The sequence below is a fragment of the Nycticebus coucang genome, chromosome 7 (genome assembly GCF_027406575.1).
Source record: "Nycticebus coucang isolate mNycCou1 chromosome 7, mNycCou1.pri, whole genome shotgun sequence".
In the NCBI taxonomy this organism is placed as follows: Eukaryota; Metazoa; Chordata; class Mammalia; order Primates; family Lorisidae; genus Nycticebus; species Nycticebus coucang.
Genome location: NC_069786.1, coordinates 75,555,230 through 75,579,544, shown reverse-complemented (window position 1 = coordinate 75,579,544; position 24,315 = coordinate 75,555,230). Strand labels below are relative to the sequence as shown.

Genomic DNA, 24,315 nt, shown 5'->3' with positions numbered 1-24,315 from the left:
ATAATTGATTTAAATTATTTAAAGCATTTCTGCCATTTTGCTTTACAGTCTTTCATAACAAACAACCTTTCTTCTGTTTGTGATACAGAAAGTGGAATGCTCTAAATGAGAAGTGTGGCTGGTCGAACCAAAGAATAATTTGAGATATTTTCCATTTTTAAAATGCCTTTGTTTCTCCAGAAATTTGAAAGTTGTACCTTTCTTTTCTTGAGGAGATTCTTGGTCCAAGTTCAAGTAATAATTGTAATAGATGGATGTTCAGAGTGTAATGAAATGGGAATGTTCATGATTCCCCTGTCAGCTTATGACCTCTTATGCTTTGCCTTTATAGGAGATATCACATGAATTAGAAGCAGCTGCAAAAATCATGACAGAGAAAAATGAATTTGAACTTGATGAAGTGGCATCACTTTCTTCTAAAGTGAAAGGGCTAAGGAAAGAATTAAATAGACTTGGACAAAGCATTGTCTTCAGATTACGAGTCCTGTATACTTTTGTGGCATTTCTGAAGTCATCAGAAGAGGTACAGTACTGTGTGCTAACCCATCATCTTTCCATGGAGATATAATCTCACCATACTGGGTAGTTCCAGATCACCTACCCTAGTGCCTGGGCTCCCTTTGCAGGCCCTTTATTCTTCAAGGCACCAGAAAAAGGAGCAAAGAGTAAGTTGTTTTACTAAAAATAATAATAATAATACAGATGCGTAGATAGGTGTATGCAAAAAGTAGTTATATGGGAACACTTTCTACTATGTTCTGTAAATATGAACAATACTCTAATTATCAAACAAAGTTATTTTAAAATACCTAAGCAATTAGCATGATTCATTTGAAATACACAGAATCAGAAATTACAGGCTTGGGTTCAGTCTCTGGTCTGCCTTGCGTGAGGCCTTTTAACAAGGTACTTCTCAGAGCTTTTTCTGAAGTCTTTCTTTGCCAGATTAGATACTCTCTAATATTCCCTCCAATACTCTAGGATTCCATCTCTCAAGGATCACAGGTACTTTGGAGCTGATGTCAGAAATAGAAAAGTGCTAAGGTCCTTCCTCACATGACCAGAGTCCCAGTGCACCCCAGGTGAAAGCAGGCTGTCCTGATTGCTCCACTGCACTGAGAGATGGGTGCTGACTGGTGGGAGGCAGGGCCGCCAGTCCACCCAGGGGATGGGTGTTGGCTAGCAGGAAGCAGGACTGGCTGGTCTGCTCAAGAGATGGGTGCTGGCTGGTGAGAGGCAGGGCTGGCAGTCCGCTCAGGAGAAAGCAAACCCCAAATGAGGACTGTGCTGGATTGCCACCTTCCCACCTCATCCTCCCAACACCCTCACCCTCACCCCCCACCGCCACTGTCCCACCTACCTACTTCTCTGTCTGATCTCCTTCATAATATTCTCAATTTTTTCTACTCTGGAGAAGCCTGCGCCCAGTCTTGGAAATCTCAGGTAACCGCTGCGTCCCTTTCTACATCTTTACTTGACTGTTTATTATTTCTGACTTTTGTTTTTTTTTGGTTCTTGGCCCTGGACTCTCGTGGTTCAGCAGAGGCATTACAGCCGATGGGATTATCCTTCTGAAGAACATTTTTATGCAAGACTTGACGTGACAGAGAAGCTGCAAAGAAGTCCTCGCTTTCTACGTCTTCATTGCCAAAGACATGCCTCCCTGGCTCCAAGTTAGGTGTCCACTTCCTTGGCCTTGGAGACTGCAAGCCTCTTGAGAGCTGGAGCCTTGTCATTGTAAACAACACTTTAAACAGAAGAACGTTTTAGCTCCCTGCTTTCACTAAATCTATTTTCCTATCCGGCAGAGCCTTCCATCATCCTACTCTTGGCACACTCCCGGTCTGTTTCTCCCTCCCCCCTCTGGCTTTCCTCACCAGTTCCTGGCTACTCATTTCCATTCCAGTCTCCATCCCCCTCACATCCCTGCCTTCCCCCGGACTAGCCTTGCCAACGCCTAATATGAGATCGGTCCAACACTCTGTTTACTCAGCTATTCTTTCCAAGCTTCCAGACATTGCTGTGGAAAATCACACAACTGCGCTACTGGCACATCACAAATGTATGGGTCTGGGCCTCAGCTGCATCCCCATATGTGCCTTCGTTGGCTCCCACTCAGAAGCAATTCTCAAGCATCTCACTCCACTTTCTATCCCTAAGTCTCACCGGATGTGCTTACCTCCAACGCCGCAAAGAAAAGTGAGGCCACAGAGCCTGACTGGTCTGACTCCTGTTACTGCACCCCCCCACACACAGCTCCCCCAAGATGAACGCCTGCTTCTCTCCCACACCGGCCCAGAAGCAGCCCCTCCCTGCATTCTCCTGCATCCTTCAGAACCTAGCTCCAGCCAGCACCCTCTAATTTTTAAATTTGCCCTTTCCATTGCTTCCTTACCCTTGCTCTTCAGATATGTCCAAATAATCTGGCCCTCACCAAGGCCACCCCTCCATCATTTTCCTTTTTTCCAAAGGTGAATTCTTGGGATGGAAGAAGACACCCCCTGCCCCCACTTGCCCACTGTCCCCCCATCCTCATCCCACCGCAGTTTAGTTAATTTCCTTCTTGACCCCACCACTGGCTACCTCTTTCAACTTGTTGAAACGTTCCTAAACCTGGGTGACAAATGGAATGGTGTCTTTAAGTCTTCATCCCACTGAATGTCTCTATAGCACTGACTCGACCCAGTTACCCACACCTGCCACCTCGGCATTTTTCTTTAAATATATTTATTGAGGTATAATGTACACAGCATAAACTTTACCTATTTTATAGCACAATGGTTTTTAGTGTATTTATAAGAGTTGTGCGACCGTCTTGGCCCTCCAGTTTTGGTACGAGTCCATCACCCCAGAAAGAGCCTTGCGACGCACCTTTAGTCAATCCTGGCTCCCACCCCTAGTCCCAGGCAAGCACTGATCTGAAATATGTTTTCCCTTCTGGATTTTGGCACCAGGTTAATGATGACTCCACCAACCTTTCAGAAATCCTATGTAGAAGCTTCAGTGTCCTCTCTGCCTGCTCTCTTACTGAGCACTGAATTTTATACCAGGCACCGTGCTTCTCATTCCTGGTTTCATTTAATCCTTACAACACCTCTGTGTTTTGTTACTGGTATCCCCATTTTACAAATGAGGGAAACTGGGGCTCTGAGAAGTGAGGTGTGCAAGATCAAGCAGGTGGCAGACCTCACAGTGAGTCTCCTCCCTTTTGTTTTTTCTCTCACCAGGGCCATGCTATCGCGCGTGTGTGTTTGAACTGACCGAAAGGTTTCTGAGCCATCTGAGCCCTCACAGTCTCAGTGCAGTACCTCATCATCTCTCACGCAGCTTCAAGAAGTCGTCTGCTTGATGAATCTGCTCTTACACTTCTCCCCTTTACTCTCTCCTTTCTGTGGAAAAAAAAAAAGTCCTTCTAAAGTAACTCTGATTGTGTTACCCCACAAAATTCAAGTAATTTGGCAAGTGTAATTAGTGAAGCAAGTCGCAAATAACTTTTACCAAAAGTGGGTAAAATACTACATTTTATCATTAACTCACTTAAAAAGTAAACTAGTACAGATTCAAGGGAATTCCTATAATGACATCATTCTTGTTTGCATTTAACAAGGCTTGTTTGAGCAGCTGGAAAAGGAAGATTGAATTAAAGTTGATGCTCTGAGAATCGCATGATGTGCTGCGGTGTTTGTACCAAGCGGCGGTGCCTGGCTGTAGGGGAGCACTGACAATGGTCAGGCTGATTCTGAGTCACTGTGGTTGCTCCCTGTTATATGAGAATGTGTTGCTGTCCTGTTGGTGACAGTGGAAAACAAGTTGTATCCCAGCACAGTCAGCCCTGGCTCTTTCTCACCACTCAGCTTGTGCCACTGAAACTTCTCTCACACTAAGATCACTTATTGTCATCTGAACCAGCCAGTGTTTCCACATTTATGCTTCTATACATGTTGTTTCTTCCATCTAGGATCCCATTCTGCTCCCTCTCACCCTGGACAATTCCTTGAGATACAAATCAAACGTCGATTCCTTTGGGAATCTCTCCCTATTTACCGTGTATGGAGTTAGCGGTTTCTCTTCACTCTCCCCTGTTCACCGTGTACGGAGTTAGCGGTTTCTCTTCACTCTCCCCTGTTCACCGTGTACGGAGTTAGCGGTTTCTCTTCACTCTCCCCTGTTCACCGTGTACGGAGTTAGCGGTTTCTCTTCACTCTCCCCTGTTCACCGTGTACGGAGTTAGCGGTTTCTCTTCACTCTCCCCTGTTCACCGTGTACGGAGTTAGCGGTTTCTCTTCACTCTCCCCTGTTCACCGTGTACGGAGTTAGCGGTTTCTCTTCACTCTCCCCTGTTCACCGTGTACGGAGTTAGCGGTTTCTCTTCACTCTCCCCTGTTCACCGTGTACGGAGTTAGCGGTTTCTCTTCACTCTCCCCTGTTTACTATGTATGGAGTTAGCAGTTTCTCTTCAGCGTGTCTGTGAGGTTATGTGGATACGTGGCTGTGGGATGATCTGTTCAAGGCTCTCTACGATAGTAGAGCTATGTTTAGGTATTCAGAGAAATAAATGATTAATGCTTATTAGGGAATCTTAGAAGGCTCCCAGAGGAAGTAGCATTTTAGTACCTGTAGGATAAATATAAGAAGAAAATTGAGGAAAGATCGTTGTGGGCTGAGGGAACAAGCATCAGCAAAACAGAGGGGCATAACAAATGGAATATGGAAATGAAGAGGGAACTCCTGTTTCAGAGAGCTATTTGCAGGTTCATTTAAATGAATGCAGCTATTAAGTTCATTTAAATTAGAATGATGTTTAATTTTTTTAAATGTAGTGACAAACTGTTGCCTAAAATATCTTACTGTGTTTAGATTACTTTTGGTAGTTATGAACTCTTTGACATTTTGTCCTATTGGCCACTATTATTATTGAAAATGTGTAAAAGCTTGTGCCAAACGATTTCTATTATTCCTACAATACCTGGTCACATGTTAGGCTGTAGTTCTACAGACACACTTGATTTTATATCAACTCTGCTCAAGGAAAGTGGTTTAAAATAATCTAGTACTGCTTACACTGGTTAGCCAAGAAGAAAATATAATTCCAGGGAGGCAAAGTAATTTATCTTAATAAGATTAGCTAATGGAGGAAATTTAATTAGCAATTATTTACATTCTTTTATTGTGGTTTATCACTGATTAGGAGTAAATTGTGATTTACTAATTACTAATAATCTTTGACTAGCTTACATTTATTATTGATTTGAATCCCCTGTTTCTCTATATGTATCTTTCTTCCAAACCATAAAACTCAACTTTAAATGAAACCACACTGGTCTTTGACATAAATTCTCCAAACCACAAAGCATACACATAAATGTATAACTCATAAATATGATTTTGGCTACAATAAGTAGTTCTTATGTGTAATAAACTTGTCAACTCAATTGACTTCCAATAATAGTCCTGTCTGTCAATTATCTAAATATATTCTTACGTCTTTTCAGTGTATTCACGGAAATTGAATTGACAATATTCAATAATTATTTAGAGAATTCTGAAAATGTAGTTTAAATTTCATTTTTACATAAACTTTTATTAAAATCTATCACTTTTTTCTTTATAAAAAATGATGTTAATTGTTCCTAACTCTCACTTATATTCTCCTTTTTTAGGTAGAAGTGCATTTTCAGAGCCTAAAGGAGTTTTATCAAACTGAAATCCCTCGAAAGGAAAACGATGATACTAAAGAAGAATACTTGGGGAAAGCCAAGTATTCTTCTGACTCAGCTGAGAAGCAGTGGCAGCTATTTGTCAAGAAGAGTTTTTTAACTCAAGACCTAGGGCTTGAGTTCATTAATTTAATAAATATGGTAAGAATAACATTAAATGAATCACATCTTCTGTAAGGAAGACTTATCAAAGTCCAAATCATAAATTCAAAAGTTCAACTGTCTATTAAAAGTTCAACTGACCTAAAAGTTCATTAAGCTTTGTTCAACGTAGACCAATCCTGATGTCCAACATTTATAAACTTACTTGATCCTAGACATATTGTTGCTTTATAATATGAAGTCTATTTTTTACTATTTTTACTATTAACTAGTAAGAGTAACTAGGGGCAGTGCTTGTGGCTCAAAGGAGTAGGGCACCAGCCCCATATGCCAGAGGTGGCAGGTTCAAACCCAGCCCTGGCCAAAAAAAAAGAGTAACTATAATTCAAATGCAATTTTTTTTATTACATAGAATTATCTGAAATCTACCCTAAAGTTATGAGTTATGTTAAGAGCACGCAACAAGGTCCTTAAAAAATTTCCAGGCTAGGGCGGCGCCTGTGGCTCAGTGAGTAGGGTGCCGGCCCCATATGCCGAGGGTGGCGGGTTCAAACCCAGCCCTGGCCAAACTGCACAAAAAAATAGCCGGGCGTTGTGGCAGCGCCTGTAGTCCCAGCTGCTCGGGAGGCTGAGGCAAGAGAATCACTTAAGCCCAAGAGTTAGAGGTTGCTGTGAGCTGTATGACACCATGGGACTCTACCAGAGGGCGGTACAGTGAGACTCTGTCTCTACAAAAAAAAAAAAAATTTCCAGGCTAGGGGCGGCACCTGTGGTTCAGTTGGTAAGGCTCCAGCCCCATATACCGAGGGTGGCGGGTTCAAACCCGGCCACGGCTGAACTGCAACCAAAAAAAAAAAATAGCTGGGCGTTGTGGCGGGCGCCTGTAGTCCCAGCCACTCAGGAGGCTGAGGCAAGAGAATCACTTAAGCCCAGGAGTTGGAGGTTGCTGTGAGCTGTGTGATGCCACAGCACTCTACCGAGGGCCATAAAGTGAGACTCTGTCTCTAAAAAAAAAAAAAATTTCCAGGCTAAAGACAATGTCTAGGATAACCCTTCTTTTGACGTATTTCTTACTATAACAGATTTGTTTTACAGTGAAAGTCCATGGCATCAGGAAATATACCATTTTAGTCATCCTGAGTTATAATTAGTTGTCCTAGAACATTTTACAGTTGTATCTCTAAAATATTCTAGGATCCTTGTATCTACCTTTGATCCATATAAAGTTCCCTATGAAAGTCTCAAAAAGATAATTTATCCATCTCTTTCAAAGCTCTGAGTATCTTCCTAATGAAAGAGTCCTAATGCTCATTCCTAATGTTCATTTCACTGTTGGAAAATGCCAACAGCTTGGAAACTTTTTTTTAATATTAAATAAATTTATCTTCATATCTGTCCCTAACACTCTGAAACTACACAAGGACAAAAAAAGAATTCATATTTCATTTCTTTTTTACATGAAAGCCTTTTCAACATTAAAAAAAGTCGCTGTGTCTAATCTGAGTTTTCCTGCAGCCTGACACTTAAGAATTCTATCATTTCTCTCTCTATCCTGATCCCCCCCCAGATTTTCTGTGGTTTGTCAAAATCATTCATAAAATATAACCCAAAAGTGAAGTACAGTTGAGGGAGAGAACAATAAACGGGACTTTATTCTTTACTAAAGAGACCTAAAATTATTCTACCATTTTTAGCAATAATGTGACTTTGCTGGTTCATATTAAGTTTGTGATAAACTGTTGTAATGTTTTTAGAGCAGTTTCTGCCAAGCCAAGTATCACTCATATTTTATCTGTATCAGCTATTTATCTTTTTAATACAAGTGTGGGCATATTTATTAAGTTTATTTTGTTAGTCTTCACACATGATTCTATCTTGCTAAACTAATTTGAATCTATCTACTGTATTAGCCATCTCTCCTGGGTTTAATCCTGTAGATCTGGCAAGTAAGCCTTCTACAGATGTGGTTAGTTCATTCATAAAAATGCCTACAGTGAAGATTGACACTTCAATTTATGAAGCAATCTGTTGATTAACCAGTTTTTTAAACAATCATGAATGCTCCCAATAGTACTTTAATTCAACTACTACTTCATAATCGTTTCATGAAGTTAATCATGGGAGACTTTCTCTAATAAACTGCTCAAAAGAAGTTCTATCTACCTGCTACCCTATCGATGATATACACGTAACTTGACATAAATCAGATTGGCTGTTAGTGATCAAGACCATCTAACCAAAATGCTTACAAAGTGATCAATTTATTCCACTGGTTTGCAGGGTAAAGCTTGCCAATCTATAAATGTGTAGTCTATCTTTTCTCCCTTTTGAAAATAAGAGCATTTTCCTTTCTCCTATTTTGTAGCCCTTCTAGTTTCTGTAGATTTCCAAAGATAACTGACAGTTGTAATTTGCTTACTACCTGGGATGTGATTAATCTCAGTCTGGCACCTGAATTCATTTGGAATCCTTAGATTCTAACTCTCCTCCTCTACTTTGAACCACAATTTTTTCATTATCTTCTTTATTTCAACTTTTGTTGTTTGAGGCCCGTTCTTATTAAACCTATGTGAAAATAAAATATGCTTTTCATAGTTCTAATTCATCTGACACTATCCTTAAGCATCAGAGAAAACTAGCTAAGCAGTTTTCCCGTATTCCTATGTTATATACGTATGTTATTAGAAACAACAATCAAGTTATTTTTCATTTGGAACGATTAGAACATGTATTATTTATTTATCTATCATCTATTGTTTATGTTTTTACTTGGTTCAATATATATTCTTCCATCTCTTGATTTTTCTATATTTGTAATTTATGTTCATAAGGGTATTCAACTATTTTTGAACTGCATTTTTAACCTATATTTTTTATTACTAAAAAAGATATTCCTAGTTCATATTTTTTTTTAGTTCTGGAATTTACAGTTGGTTTTTTAATGATTACAGTTAAATTACTGATGAAATTCTTCTCTTTCTCCAACTTCTCTTTATTTCTAGAGTCATATTAATCCTAGAGATTTAAAGTACTTGTGAGCTAACTCTAACCTTTGTATCTGAAGCTGTTTCTATTGTCTAATTTTGCTCTTGGTTTCCAGCTATTTAGTCTTGTCTTTTGGCAGGCCTATAGAATATTTACTAAATGCCATCAGATCTTAGGTGTAATACCTGGAGGGCCTCCAGATGGTGTTCTCTTCTTTCTTGAAAGAGTAGTCCTTCTTTCTCTAGGCAGGCCTTGCTGGGTGATCGCTTATGCTGTTCAGAAGTTGGAGGAGTTGAGTCTTCTGTGTAATCCTGTTGAGGCTCAGTCTACCCTTTTCACCTCAGATTTCAGAGTTTTCAACTGAGGGCTGGTGCTTTCTGTGAGATTTCTGCCTCTTGGCAGATCCCACACTCCAATGTCGATTTGAGAAGACTGCTAAAAAATTCTACTTTGCTTTTCATAGGTCTTTTGCTTAGGTTTTTAAATCCACCGCCCTGTATAGCCCCCGTATTTTCCTAATGACTTAGTAAAAGATCATCGGGGTCCTTGAAACCCTCCAAGTGTCTGCCAAAATCTCTATCGGTCTCTCTGTTCCAGGAAAGCTTCAGTGATCTTCGGGAAACTCCCCTGGGGTAAAAGTGGGGATAAGTGAGCTCACCACTCTCAGGTTCTTCTCTTTCTTCTTGCCACACGAGCTCCCTGCTGCCTTCAATTAGATGCTTTGTGCATTTTATCCAGCGTTTCCAGGTTTTCCAAGCAGAAGCGCTGCTGTGTCGCTGGCTGTTCCATCTTCCTTCACTGCTTATGTAGAACGTTGATAGTTGTCCCGAGTTTCATTTTGTAAGATCTGCAGCAAGAACCCCTCCAAATTATACTTTTTAAATTTATGTCTAAATAAACTGAGGTTATCAGGATATTAAGATGCCTGTTTAGAGTTCCTAGAAATAGTGTGCATTTTACTACTAACCCTTGTAGTCTTTTATCTTGATAGCAGAAACTTGGTCACTTTACCCCAATGTCTTTCCTACTACCATAGAGATGAAGAAGCTCCTTCTTATTGATAAAAATCAAAGCCCACGTAATAGTTAATTTTATGGGTTTAGCAATATTCTGAGATATGAAATCACTGGCAAAGCAAGTAAAATATATTTTTTAAAATTCTCATTATGTCTTTTAGATCATTAGGCTTTTAAACAAACATTATTGAAATGTGCGGCCGGTTTGGTTATTAAGAAGGGAGAGGCCAGCTGGCATATTGACTTGAGTTGCCGTGGCTCATATATTCAAGCTTGAAATCGAAAATGCTTTCCATTCATCTGACCAGAGAAATCAGTTCAGGTCAAAATTCTGCCATATATGTTATTGAAAGTGCCAATTTATATTAATTAAAAAAAATAAATAAATGTTTTGTATTAAAATAAAAAATAAAGAAAGTGCCAATTTATTACTTTATAGTGGTGAATACTAAGAATGCTATCTGGGATACAGCTTTCCTGTTACCAAGGTATCTGGAAAGCAAATCATCAGAAAGCCACTTACTGAATGTGAATTTGAATGAAAAAATGGATAATTTAGTGCCATATTTACACTTGGTCATGACAAAACTTTCCATGCCCTGCTCAGAAGTAAAATGAGTGCTGTGTTTATCAACTAGACATCAGGCAAATTATTTAATCTTCTTGAATGTCCAAAATGCTATGTCTGCCAAAGACATGATCGTTTTTCTTAGATGCTACGAGCTAGACATGAGCAAATCCTACTACAGCTCTCCCTTTTTTAGATCTGACTCAGACTACCATACTCTTCTGACTGAAGTTTTCACTGACATGCTGCAATTTCCATGTTTGTATTAAATTATGTAATATATTACATTTGTATTAACAGTTTCTCAATGATATGTGAAAGATAACTTAAAATTATTTATAAAATAGATGAAAAATATAATTGGGGGTGGGTTCTGCTGTCATCGTCAAATATCTTTCATAATCTATTGTATTTTGTTTAACATGATTAGGGAATATATCATTTTGTTACTTAGATTCTCAAATTCATCAGGGAAATCTCATTTAAAACCTGTAATTATATATTTTTTTGCAATTGTTGCTTAAAACAATACAAAACTATAAATGTGCAATATTAGTATCATTTAAAGTAATTTAAAAAATAAAATGGGCCAGGCACAGTAGCTCACACCTATAATCCTAGTACTCTGGGAGGCCAAGGTGGGTGGATTTCCTGAACTCAGGAGTTCTAGACCTGCCTGAGTAAGAGTGAGACCTCATCTCTGAAAACAGCCAGGCCTTGTGGCAGGCACCTGTAGTCCCATCTACTAGGGAGGCTGAGGCAAGAGGATCACTTAAGCTCAAGTGTTTGAGGTTGCTGTGAGCTGCGATGCTATAGCACTCTACTGTGGCACAAAGTGAGACTCTGTCTCAAAAAAATTTAAAAAAATAAAATGGTCAATATCTAAAACATCCTGTTAAATACGATACATCAATCACTGTCATTGTTATTATAGAAATCCCAGAAATTTGCAGAATTATTGAGAAAGAGTGGCCATCAGAGTTAAAAAATATATTGTTTTACCAAACAAATGTTCCTCTGCATTTTTTTATGTTTCTATAGAAATAAAGTACCTGGTCTCAATACTTACCTCTCATACTTTTGCTTCTGGTTGAATTTCCCCTTGTTTATAACCATTGTTTAAAGGATTGCAAACCAGTCAGCTAGAACAAGTGAAAGTTGGAAAGTGAAGTCTTTGAATTTAGATATTGTGCTACTGGTTAGAGTTAGGAATATAGAAATATAGATACTCCTTTCAGTTCTCCCAAGATGGAGGAACTTGAGAAACTGTAAAAGAAATTTAATTATGCCACATAAAATGCACAATGGGGTCTTTTTCTCTTGTGAAGAGAAAAATAGAGGTTTAGAACTCAACTTTCTTGATACTGATGTTCCAATGAACGTGTTAAAATAGAAGATGGCGTGCTCTTTAAAACTGAAGCAGCAGTGCTGTGAAGGTTATGTTAACTAGTTTGATAAAATATTTCAAATTGTCTATAAAACCAGCACATTGTACCCCATGATTGCATTAATGTACACAGCTATGATTTAATTAAAAAAAAAAAAAACTTAAGCAGCAGGAAAATCTTGCCTTCAAAAATTCTGATCCCTATGCTCACTAATTCACCTTTTAACCCCCAGAAACAGCCTAAGGCCTGGTTATTTTCTGGGGCTTGAAGGGTTATTTTCTGGTGGGAATTCAAACACCACTTGGATCTTAAAGAACTCAGGACCTCATCTCTAAGCATAGAACGTGAGTTCTGAGAGGCTGACAATGCCTCGGCACAAAGGATTCAGACTTACCTTGATATCAAAACCATACTCTGCTTTGGCCGTGATAAAGTTTTTGCCTTCTAAAATTGCTGTAGGCAAAAAAGTTGTATCTCCTGGGAAAGAAGAGCCATTATGTGAATTATTCATTTAACAGGCAAAAGAGAACGAGATATTGCACGTGAAGAATGCAGTGCACGTTACGGAGAACACCATGGAAAACCAGAAGGCAGAAAGGGAAGAACTTAGCCTCCTTCGGATGGCGTGGCAACTTCAAGATGCTGAAAACAAGCCTGTGAAACAGCAGTGGGGCACATTCAAAGAGCAACTTAAAAAGGTGAGGAACAAACAACGGGGTGTTACCTAGCCTTAGAAAGAAATGGAATTCTGGCGGCGCCTGTAGCTCGGTGGTTAGGGTGCCAGCCACATACACCGAGGCTGGCAGGTTCAAACCTGGCCTGGGCCTGCTAAACAACAAGGACAACTGCAACAAAAAATAGTTGGGTGTTGTGGCGGGAACCTGTAGTTCCAGCTACTTGGGAGGCTGAGGCAAGAGAATTGACAGAATTGCTTAAGCCCAAGAGTCGGAGGTTGCTGTGAGCTGTGACACCACAGCACTATACCCAGGGTGACAGCTTGAGACTCTGCCTCAAAAAAAAAAAAAAAAAAAAGGAAAGAAAGAAAGAAATGGAATTCTGATAGAAGCTACAACATGAATGAACCTGGAAAACATTATGCCAAGTAAAATAAGCCAAGCACAAAAGGGTAAATATTATGCAATTCTACTTAAGTTACCTGTAGTCATTCATAGAGACAGAAAGGAGAATGGCGGTTACCAAGGCCTGGAGGAGGGAGGGGGAAATGGGGGGTTGTTCAATGAGCAGAGTTTCCGCTGGGGGTGATGAAAATGTTCCTGAGATGGGTGGCAGCAGTGGTGATTGTACAACAGTGTGACTGCACTAATACCTCTGACTATTTGCTTAAAAAATGCTACATTTCGTTATATACACTGTACCATAAGAAAGCCAAAAAAGGTAAGAGAAACCAAAGGCCTGGTGTTTTCAAAATGTTAGGTGTTTGGTGTTTTCAAAATGTTAGGTCATTCAAGGATGAGAATGTTTACACGGGGATTGAAAAGTTTGATGTGGCTGCACTTCGTTACTAGAATGATCATAGCATGGTTGCTGGAGGTGTCAGAGAAAACGTACATAAAACTGACTATCTGATATACATTTCAGACTACTCACAACTTAAAACTTCTTCAGGAAGTCCTTATGCCTGTGTCTGCACTTGACCTTGGAGGGAGTCTCCAGACCACGTTAGATCTACAGAAAAAATGGAATGAAATGAAGCCTGAATTCCAGGTGAAGAAATGGATAGATATGGGTGAATGAAAAAGAAAACTGAAAAACTATTTGGTTGCAATTTACTTAAAAGACTGATGAATTTCTATTTTTTTTTTTTTTGTATAAGAGCATTGCATGTCTAAAAATGCACCCCAGACACAATTTTCTCACTTTCTTCCTGTACTCTTCTGTATTTGATGATACACCAACACTTGGTCTGTTAAATGTCCTAAATATAGCTTTACCTTGATTATTTTGTTTATTATTAATTAAGTTATTAATATATTCATCTCATACATTCACTCTTTCATTGGAGAGTACGGATGTGTTTTAATTTGAGACACCTCAGAACAAGGATGGGCAACCTCTGGCCCACAGGCTGTGCCACCCTGTGTCTCTGAGGTGACTCTGGGATGTCACTGTCCCCATGCACTACACCCCAGGTTCCCACCACCATGCCAGGAATTTTGCTGTGCTCTCCAGCCATCCTCTCAGAAAGCCCTCAGGATAGGAAAGATAATACCATGAGTCACACTTCTGGCCCCCAACCGCTTAACCCATTCCCTGTTTCCCCTCTTCCTGCCTCTGCTAAACTTGACACAACTGCCAAGAATGGTCGCCAGTTAACATCGTCCTCCTGCCTGCATTCTCGTTGTTTGCTGCAAAATTAAGATGCCTGTGCTTGCATCTGTCAGTACATCATAAGTGTGCGCTTTAAAGAATCCCAGAATCAAAAGAGTGAAGAGTCCTTCATGGAATATCTAACCTTAGTTTGCTTCAAGACAAAACTGATGTGAAATATAACCACCACCCCTTTAACACACTAACACACACACACACACACACACCTCATTGTGATCCACAGCCAACTCTTTTGTCAAAACTCTCAGCAAATGTGACTGGCCTCTGCTGGGTTTCTTGATAAGCCCTACGTGTGCCTATTTGCATTTCATTTGTGCACACGTCTGCATGTGTGTGTAAGCTCCTCTAATCAGGAACCATTGCCGCACTTTAGCTCTGCTACTGTGATATACATCTATTTGATACCTTGGGGCTTGCTATGGACTTAAAGACCCTTTAAGTCACTCTTCTGAAAACTATCTCCATGGTCTTAATCATCTCTATTACTTCTATTTTTAATGCAAGATCCACCCCTGAAATTGCAGTAGCATTCTCTTTAAGTTGTCCACCCATTGCAAGTGCTACTCCAGCATCTGAGGACCATGAGGGATATTTGAACAATTCTGGATAAAAGGGAAGGCAGTTTATCCCTCCCTACATGTGGTGGCTATTTGTAGCTCATGGGCTGACTGCTTTGGAAAGAGCCTATCTGCTGTGCTGTTCAGCTGGTGGCTCATTCTCTTCATTCTTTTACCACAGTGCACGAGTAATTCCCCTGATATATTTTTATACTTGTCTCGTCTTGGTGTTCTTACCACACCACCTGATTCTAGTCTATATTAAATGTCATCCATGGTCATGGAGCCTCATCAAATTTCTAAAATATATTTACTTAACAGATGACAAGAATATTTGGCATGCCATAGAAAGACATGACTATTTTACCACCTAGCTTTGATACACTTTTTAAAATTTTTTGATTAATATTCTTTTAATTTTAGAGTAAATGAGGATGGAATAATGTATCCCTAGCTTATAGCACAATGCTCGAATTTTGGGGGGATCAGGTGTCAAAATAAATTTTTAAATGAGAATGATTCGTTGACCTTTATATAGTCAGTGATAAAGTAAAAAGTTCTCTAAAAGCTGGGTTTCTTTTACTGCTTTCAATGTTTAGCTGCTGAATGATGAGGTTCAGTACATTATGAACAAATCAGAAAAGTTAAGCGGCCAAGGAGCCCCTGTGAAAGAGAAGGCTCAACAGCTGAAGGACCTTATTTACCTCCATCAAAAACACAAAGAGAGAATCGAAGATTATGAGGACATCCTGTACAAAGTAGTCCAGTTCCACCAAGTCAAGGAAGAGGTAAGGTACACATGGATGACAGAAAGACTCAGAGTTAACTATGAAATTAAGAATTATTGTATAATAAATAAGGCCAAATTGCTTATTCTGGTACAGAAGCATACATAATCTGGCCCCTAGCTCATCTCTCCCTAGGCCCCCATCCCCGCTGTTTTCCAGCCAAAGTGCTCTTTGTCGCTCAGAGATGCACACATTCCTAACCACCCTGCCTCTCAGGTCTTTCTCTCTCTGCCCTGTTATCTAAACTCTGCACCTCCTTCCAACAATCCTGTATCACTTGGAATAATTTCCCTCTCTTCTGAAATTCTAGAATTCTTATTGTTTATTCCACACATCTTACAGTTTTAATATCTTGATGCTTAGTTACTTTTTAATAAATGGAGCTGCTTTTCCCACCAATTAAAGTCTAAGCTCTTTGACAATGGAAAGCAAGTTCATTGTGCAGAGTTCAGTAAATATTTATTTGCTTGTTGCTTTTTTTGCTTTTTTTTTTGAGACAGTCTCACTTTGTCACCCTCAGTAGAGTGCGGTGGCATCACAGCTCACAGCAACCTCCAGCCTTTGGGTTTAGGCGCTTGTCTTGCGTCAGCCTCCCAAGTAGCTGGGACTACAGGCACCCGCCACACGCCTAGCTATTTTTTGTTGCAGTTTGGCTGGGCCTGGGTTTGAACCCACCACCCAGGTGCCCTACTTACTGAGCCATAGGTACCGCCCTGCTTGTTGCTTTTTTTACAAACACATCATAGCTTTGTGCCTCTATGAATGCAAAATGGAAGCACATATTCAGATCTTGTTAAGGCGTAGATCTTGTTAAGGTTTCAGGTTATATCCAAAAAAGAGTGTTCCCTTCTTTAAAGGAACAGGTGATGTTAGCTGCTCAATTTTACCCTGTTGGATTTGCAACATTCTAACATTTATTTATTTGGCTATGAGGACAACAATTATGGATGGGCTTGGCAGCATTTTGAACAGCTACTAAAATATGTTATAGAAAATAGACTTTAAAAAAAATCTGTTTTCATGGGAAGCCCAGGTTAATTGCTACTGCCCTAAATTCCAGCTAGAACATCTCATCAAGTCAAGAGAACTGGAGTTTCCGGAGCAGCCAAAGGAACTGGATGATGTTTGTGATATCCAGATTCACCTCCGTCGCTCTCAGGAAAAGCAGGCACATGTAGACCATCTCTACAAACTGGCCCTTTCGCTGGGAGTGGACATCATCTCATCAGTGCAGCGGCCTGTGAGCATCTCAGAGCACCATTGCTTACACCAAATTCAGAGCCTGGGCTAAGAGAACCACACAGATCACTTAGTATATGTTAAATTATAAAATATATTGAACCTGACGTAGTTATTTGTGGTGAGCTTCTACCCTATGACAAAAGAAATAAATTAATTAAAAATTTTTAATTTTTTAAAAAAGAGCGTTCAAAGTGTAGATCTGTGTCGTCCAGATGGCAGTCAAGTTTTTTGCCCTTAAAATATACCTAATGCAGCTAAAGAACTAAACTTTTAATTTTATTCGATTTGAATGTATTTAAATTTAATGTTTAAGCAATCAGTGTAACCTGGCTTATTGTACCCTCAATGAATCCCCAACAATAAAAAAAAAAGAAGAAAAAAAATTTAATGTTTAAAACCGATTCTCAGTAAAGTTATTAGAAAACTTTTAATTATGCTGAGAACAACTAGGGTACGGGAATTAACTTTTGAAACTATAAATTTTAAGAAATTTAAATACAGATCAAACATTTCTGATGGAAATTGAACAATTGAGATATCAAAGTATGGAAATTGATTTCACCTATTCATTTTTACTTTTTGATATGATGACTAGAACACTTAAAATGATTTGTGTCACATATCTGTCGGCCAATGCTGCATTAGCACAGCAGTACTGGAAGACCTTCCAGAACTGAGAGCTGATCCAGGCCAGAACCCACATTTTATAGGTAAAGAAATTTGAGGCCCAGAGAAGATTGCTGCCTTATCCATCAAAACGCAGAATGGGTCCCCTGGTTTTAGCTCGGCAACTGGGAAATAATCATTCTATCTGCTTTATGCCACTGGACAGACTTCAAAAGATGAGCCTAAAAGAGAAGGAAGCATTTCCAGATCCAAGTTTCATAAATAATATAATGAGAGCTGATTTTCTCAAAATCCTTCTCCAAACTCCTGATTTGAGGGGGGAAAAGATGTTTATACCATCAATATGTATAACATCATATTGGCCAATGTGACAGAATCCTAATGGCCAATTGTATTTTAAAGTGCTTTTAAGATATCCACTTCCCTGCATGAAAGGCAGGGAACCTAAAGAATATTTTTTTAAACCACAAACATAGAAATACCAAGTATCTGTTATTGTTAATAGAATCTACTTTTTTGCCAGAAAAGCGCTTCCTTTTAAAGAGTTTTATTCTATGACTAAAGTTTTTTGGGTTCTTTTTTTTCCCCCCCTTTGAGACAGAGTCTCACTTTGATGCCCCTTGGTAGAGTGCTGTGGTGTCACAGCTCACAGCAGCCGCAAACCCTTGGGCTTAGGTGATCTTCTTGCCTCAGCCTCCCTAGTAGCTGGGACTATTGGCGCCTGCCACAAGGCCCAGCCCTTAGTAAAGTATTTTAAAAAGAAAAAGGAAAGTTGGAAGTCTCACTTTGTGCAGAAAATGTGAATTGTTCTCCAATCCTCTTCCAGCTTGGCCCCAGCAGCTCCTCGGTGCAGAGTGGAAATGGCAGCTCTTGCATAATGAACCCCAGGTTAAGCTTAAGTTGACAGGAAAATTATAGCTCAGAAGTCAAAGTTTCTAATGCATATTTTATGCCTTTTGAAGTAAAAATTATACCGTATAATGAATGATGTCTCTGAGGAGTTGGGTGTGATGAGCAAATCTTCAGAACTAGAGAAGCGAGACTGGAAATGTCTTTCCTGTAATGTTGGGTGTCTGGCTTCTTTCTGAAATAATTGTATTCAAATATGTTTAAGGTAAAATAAATCAGGAGCCTGTTTCTGTTTTTAAAAAGCGCCATCTACGAGTTTCACAATGCAGGTAAACAGCATCTTGGTCTCATTGCTGTCTCACCCAGCACCCTGCTTCTTCCACTTGCCTTTCATTTGCAGAGCTGCTCGAACGTTTCTGCAAAGAACCTACAGCAGCAGCTGGAGACGCTGGAGGGGGACGCCCTGACCTGGTGTGCCAAAGCCGGGGAGTATGAACAGACCCTGTCCCACAGCTTGGAGTACTGCGCCACCAGAGACGAGATAAATGAGGTGGGGGTGTGAGAACTGGCACAATGCCAAACACCTAATCCAGGTGTCTCAGTGTCTGAGTACACTCACGATCACATTCACACACGTGTGCACACACATGCACACGGCGAGTCAGGAGACTGTCCCCTCACCCATGTCCTTCAATCCAACGGGCAGCGTCCTCAGGAATCTGAAAATTCAAGTGAGCTCCCAAACTTCTTGAAGTCAGTATATCATCGATGAACAGAAAAACCTAGAGTGCAGTTGTTTTGGTTTCTTTTGTTTGTGTGGGGGGATTTGTTTCGTTTTGTTTTCCTCCACTCAAGGCTGTGTAGAAGTCATGTGCTTGAGTGGATATAGCTTTTCAGGGCACAGAGGAAAGGGTGACCCTGACCCACTGCAGCCAGCTCCTGCTTGCTGAGTTTCTATTTAAGTGCCATTGACTCATGGTGAAGGGGGTGCTAAAGGCCAGGCTCTTTGCTTCAGAAACTACAAAGTATTATCACTAACATCAAGTGGCTGCTTTTATATTTACTCAAACTGAGTGGTTTTTCTGGCAAAACAACTCTTAGAGAAAAAAAGAAATAGCAGATAATGTACTCAGCCCTACTATGAAACTAATTTAGGGTTTTCACATGAAAGCTATAACCCAGTTACAACCTAAGAATGGGGGAAGGGGGAAAGGGAGGGGAGGGAGGGGGGAGGGAGGTAGAGGGAAGGGGTTTGGCGGGATTACACCAGCGGTGCATCTTACAAGGGTATATGTGAAACTTGGTAAACTTGGTAAAATTATATCAATGTACACAGCTATGATTTAATAAAAAAATAAAAACAAAAAAATAAATAAAAACAAAACAAAAAGAAAGAAATAGCAGATAAAAGTGAACCTCCACATCCAGGCACTCTCATATGTGTAATCCCACCTCCTTCCTCTCAACTGTAACCAATCTCCAACCCCCACATAGCCACTGAACCACAACTACCACCAGGTCAGACTCATCTGAGGGTGGGGCTACTGGGACCGGCAATCCCCTTGCACACTAGCAAGTGTTCCGATTCTTGACTGGGAATTGATAGCAGAGCACAAAGACACTCATAATTCTAGATTTATCTCTAGAGGAAAATGTTCCGTGTCCATTAAACTGTTAAGTCCATCAGGAAGGGGGTGGGGGAAAGGAGGTGGCGCACCTTCTTGAACTTTGTTTATACCCAGAGTGTATGATCTAGGCCAAGCAAGTATCAAATATCATCAAGTAACATTAAATAATGGGCCAAAGTATAAGGCACTAGGAAGCCTTAATGACAGTCCAGCTCTGAAGTGCCCCTTGTGCAGGCCACACTTTCACAGACCACCGGCAGGTGTGGGGGGTCAGAGGGTGTGGCTGGAAGGAAGCCAGGAGAGGTGAAGACAGCGGGAGTGGCCACTGGATCCCGTTCAACAGGAACAAAGCAGAAACTGACATGGGATAAGGATTTTCATCTCATTCTGGACTAAAGTACTGTGGAGTTTCTGCTCGCAGTCTGTGTTCCAGCGAGTTACCTGTGGCCAGAGACCCGTGGATTCACCTGGGGTGGAAGCCCTGGCTAGTGGCCCTCCGCCTGGTGGAATGGCTGCTTCAGGTTCCTGCACTGCAGCTTACACTGCCCTTGGGCCTTGCTCTGGAAAGCAGAGCAGACTGGTCTCCCCAAGTTTAGATTCGTGGCCATGAAAAGGATTTCTAAAAAATCTTCCCCCAAAATTATGTTCCCTTCTTCCTCCCTCTTCCTCCGTCCCCACCTCCTCCTCTGGGCCCACTGTCCCCTTTTCTGCCTTCTTCTCCCCTCCTTTTCATGCACCTTGTCTTTCCAAAATTCTCCTTTGCTGCAGACGTGGCGCACTCTATCTTGGTTAAAGCACAAGTGGAGCTGACTCGGGTTATTCCCAGCCCTCTCTAGCTCAGTTCACGACTCCCTGAAGAGCTGTAGTGTTTCTGGAGCTAGGTCTCCCTGCTCAGGCCCTTTCAGCAGGGGTTCTATTTCCAGTGACTGCCTCATGGTGAGCCTGTGCTTGGAGCTGGCTGGCCGGGACAGCAGATGTCCCTCTGGTCATGGAAGGGACGCCTCAAATTGCCTAGCCAGCTAGACACATGCGGGTTCGATTTGGGAATCAGATATCACATTAGCATGCTCTTAAATACTGAGATATTCTTCCCATTTGCTTCCACTTCTCATCCAATTAATCTTTGATGTAAGTTACAGTTTCACATTTAAAGACCTTTGAAAACCTCAGGTCCCTTTTGCCTTTGCTTCTTTTGCAGAGGTGGAGTCGGCATCTCAGACTGTAGCATCCACGCTCCGGACTTTCAACCACAAACCTAGTGGGAAAAAAAGTCAAAAGGAATGTTTTCAATGCCCCTTAGTAAAATAAAGTTATGTGTGTTCTGGTTTATACTGTGGATATCAGAGCACAAACAGATGGCCAATTTCCACAGTGGTGATACTATTTGACATCTAAATTTATTATTTATCATCATTATTAGTCTTTGGGTTTAGGTACTTAAAACGCTGTATAAAATTAAATGCCATATGTTCCACTAATTTTTTTTCTTTCTTTTCTTTTCTTTTCTTTCTTTCTTTTTTTTTTTTTTTTTCAGAAAATAATACTCTCAGATACCCTGCCAGGGAACTAGATCAGGCATAGCATTTGATTTTTTTAAGTTGATTTCAAAACACATTGTTTTGTTTCCAATGTGCTTAAAGTGCTTCTAGAAAGTTCAGAGCCTATGATTCATAACAGATTTTGAAGAATTTCTAGTTCAACATCTTCATTTCTCAGATGATAAAACTGAGGTATGCACAATTTTCATCTTAGCAGCGTGCTGTTAGCAAACTATAGAGTTTCTGCCCAGTGTTCCAGGGAGTCAGTCTCAGGCCACAGGCTTACTTGTGGGGCACCAACGTGCCTGTCATTTGCTAAATTCAGAATTCATCATTCACATGAAGTGTTAGTTCTTTTCAACCACGGCATATTCCAGTGGTTGCCTTTTTCCAGGCTTTCCTCTTCTATCCCTATTTTCTGGTATGTCTGGTATGTTTGTATGATCTGACGTTAATAGGACAGTTCACTTGGCTATTTCAACAAAAATTTCTTTCTTGATTATGCTGTAGTTGACATGCCTGGTCTTAACTGTAGTGAAAGCCCTTAGGAAAGAACTTGAACCCTCAAGGCAAAATAATATACGCTGCTTTAAATTTGATTTTTAAAATGTTCCTTAAACACATAGAATGATAGTTTTCATCTCTTGATTATCTTTGGGTAAAAAATATTTTTTTCTAATTTTGTACTAAGACATAGGAAATTGTAAAACTTCATTTTTTCCATGTCTAGCTACTGGAAAAATACTCTTCAGACTGTCAGATTTTTGAGGAGACTTTTTTCTACCCATTTCCCCCAAAGATACATTTGCATGCATGAATGTTGAATATCACTGTATATTTTGTTGCCTGGCTATATTAATGATTTTTTCATATGCGAACTGTTATAGACATAGTCTCTGCCATATTACAAGACAGTGGAACATCATTCTCTACATATCTACATTTAGAAATATAATAAGTTAATATCCAGCATGTTTTCTCCTTGCAACCTGACCACAAAAATTATCTTTATATTTACATGACGTTAATGGAAATTTGTAACCGGTGGCTCATATTATGGGTCACGAACAATTACTCTGCTGAAAAGAGCAGTCATGACAGAATCGTTTTGGTATGCATTTTCTCAAAATACATTTTCTAGTCAGAAGCTTTTGGATAATTATTTTACCTTATCCTGAAATTCCTCCACTGTAGCAACATCTTAACCATCAGGAAAAAAGCAGAAAAGAATTTAGTAGATCTGTTCCATCTGTCAGTTCTATGTTCCAGTGGCACAAACCTGTTCATCAATTTGAATAAATCGGTGGTGTGAGCTCCATGGAACCGCACTGTTCTATAGCACAGACAATAATTACCTTCTAGAATTACATTTCAAGTTCATCATTTAAAAAAACAAGACTTTTTATGAGAATTAAGTGAAATAAATATACAACATTTCACTCATTGACTACTAAAAAAAAAAAAAAAGACTTCATTGTCTTCATTCAACAAATATCTTTAACGTGGTTACTGTGGGCCAGACCATGAGAATATAAATGTCCTCAGGAAACTTAGAGTCTAGGGAGAGTAAAAGCCCACAGGGCTCCACAGTCACAGCCATTGGCCCATTAGGCCCCATCCCTGGCCATTTGGATGGTGTGTGCAAGAAGATAGGAAAAATTCCAATTTGATCTGAAAATGTCCATCCCATGGGGTTAAAATCCTTTAGCATGTTGGTGTTTGACATCAGCAAAGTGACTCAATGGAATCTTCCAGAAGATTATAGAGAGCTGAAGTTTAAAATGTCCAGAAAACAAAACTTAACAAACACATTATGAAGACACAAAACGTGAAGAATGGATGAAATCTTTATGACTGAGAACTGCTGCCACCTACAATTTAAGATGGAGCGACTCTCTCCTCTTTCCAAGCTCCCCCACTTTCTGCTGCCGCACACCTGGCCTCAAGCACAAGAAGACAGAGGTGTGGTTGCCAAGTGGAAGGAGGCCAGGAAAGTTTTGTCTTGAAATCTCTCCAGCACTAAGGCTGACTATTCTACCAGTGATTGGGTTAAATTTTGAATCTTTGGGGGTCTTGACTTCAAATGCAGCATCCCTGGAAGGTGATAACATTACAGCCTCTGATACTGAAAATAAGCAGCAGAAGGCTTTCCTCTACGGGGAACAAAATGGCAGGCAAGAAATGGCATTCATGAAGTGGACATGAAGACAGATTAAAATTACTCACTTGTGCTTCTAGTCAAACATGTGCTACAGTTGCAAGGAAAGGCTTTCTTTTCAAATTCATTTATTCTGTTTTCAAATGTCCCATGTCCCTCACACAAATTGGCCTTGCAAGCAAAAGCTTTACAAATAAATACATTCTTATGCCAACATTGCCTCAACCAGCTTAGTCAAGACTAAGAATAGCAAGTCCGCCTCACCTGTCATCAGCCTCTTCCCATCTGCTTTATCCCAAAGGAGCTTTGGTTTATTCCTAAACCTGGCGAGGGAGGAGATGACGGATTGCTGGGAGATTTGGTGAAGTTGCTCATTCTGCTAATTTCAAAATAACTACAATTTTTAAATCTTAATTTTTTTCTAATTATACCTGTGTGAACTTAGCCTACTCTATGGAAAACATGCAGGAACTGAGCAAGGTGGGGAAATCAAATTATTCACCAGAAAAAATACCTTTTCCCTAATTTTCTGAAGACTTTCAGAAACTTCAGTACGAATTATAACACTATTTAAAGATGTATAATAAGGTATATCCCAAGCTGGAGGTTTTTTGTTTTGCTTTGTTTATGTGCTCACGTTGAAAGGCTGTCTTAGCCTCCCCACCATTCTCATTGTTGACAGGCTAACTAAAGTTAGAAACAGCTGTGTGAACAATGACACCACGGCCCAGAAATCATGGCACTCGGTTCTTTTAAAAAGTATGATCACACATTATGTGGGGATTAGATGGGAGTTAGGTTTT

General features: G+C 40.0%; 1 protein-coding gene across 1 annotated transcript in view; it reads left to right on the top strand.

Annotated features, from left to right (window-relative positions):
* Positions 1 to 24,315, top strand: part of CCDC141 (coiled-coil domain containing 141) — a 211,299-nt gene that overhangs the window by 146,999 nt on the left and 39,985 nt on the right. The window contains exons 12-18 of the mRNA XM_053598213.1: positions 332 to 523; positions 5,661 to 5,858; positions 12,295 to 12,474; positions 13,376 to 13,501; positions 15,282 to 15,470; positions 16,531 to 16,710; positions 18,589 to 18,738. Of these exons, the coding sequence (XP_053454188.1) occupies positions 332 to 523; positions 5,661 to 5,858; positions 12,295 to 12,474; positions 13,376 to 13,501; positions 15,282 to 15,470; positions 16,531 to 16,710; positions 18,589 to 18,738 (1,215 nt within the window). The remainder of the gene's footprint in view (positions 1 to 331; positions 524 to 5,660; positions 5,859 to 12,294; positions 12,475 to 13,375; positions 13,502 to 15,281; positions 15,471 to 16,530; positions 16,711 to 18,588; positions 18,739 to 24,315) is intronic.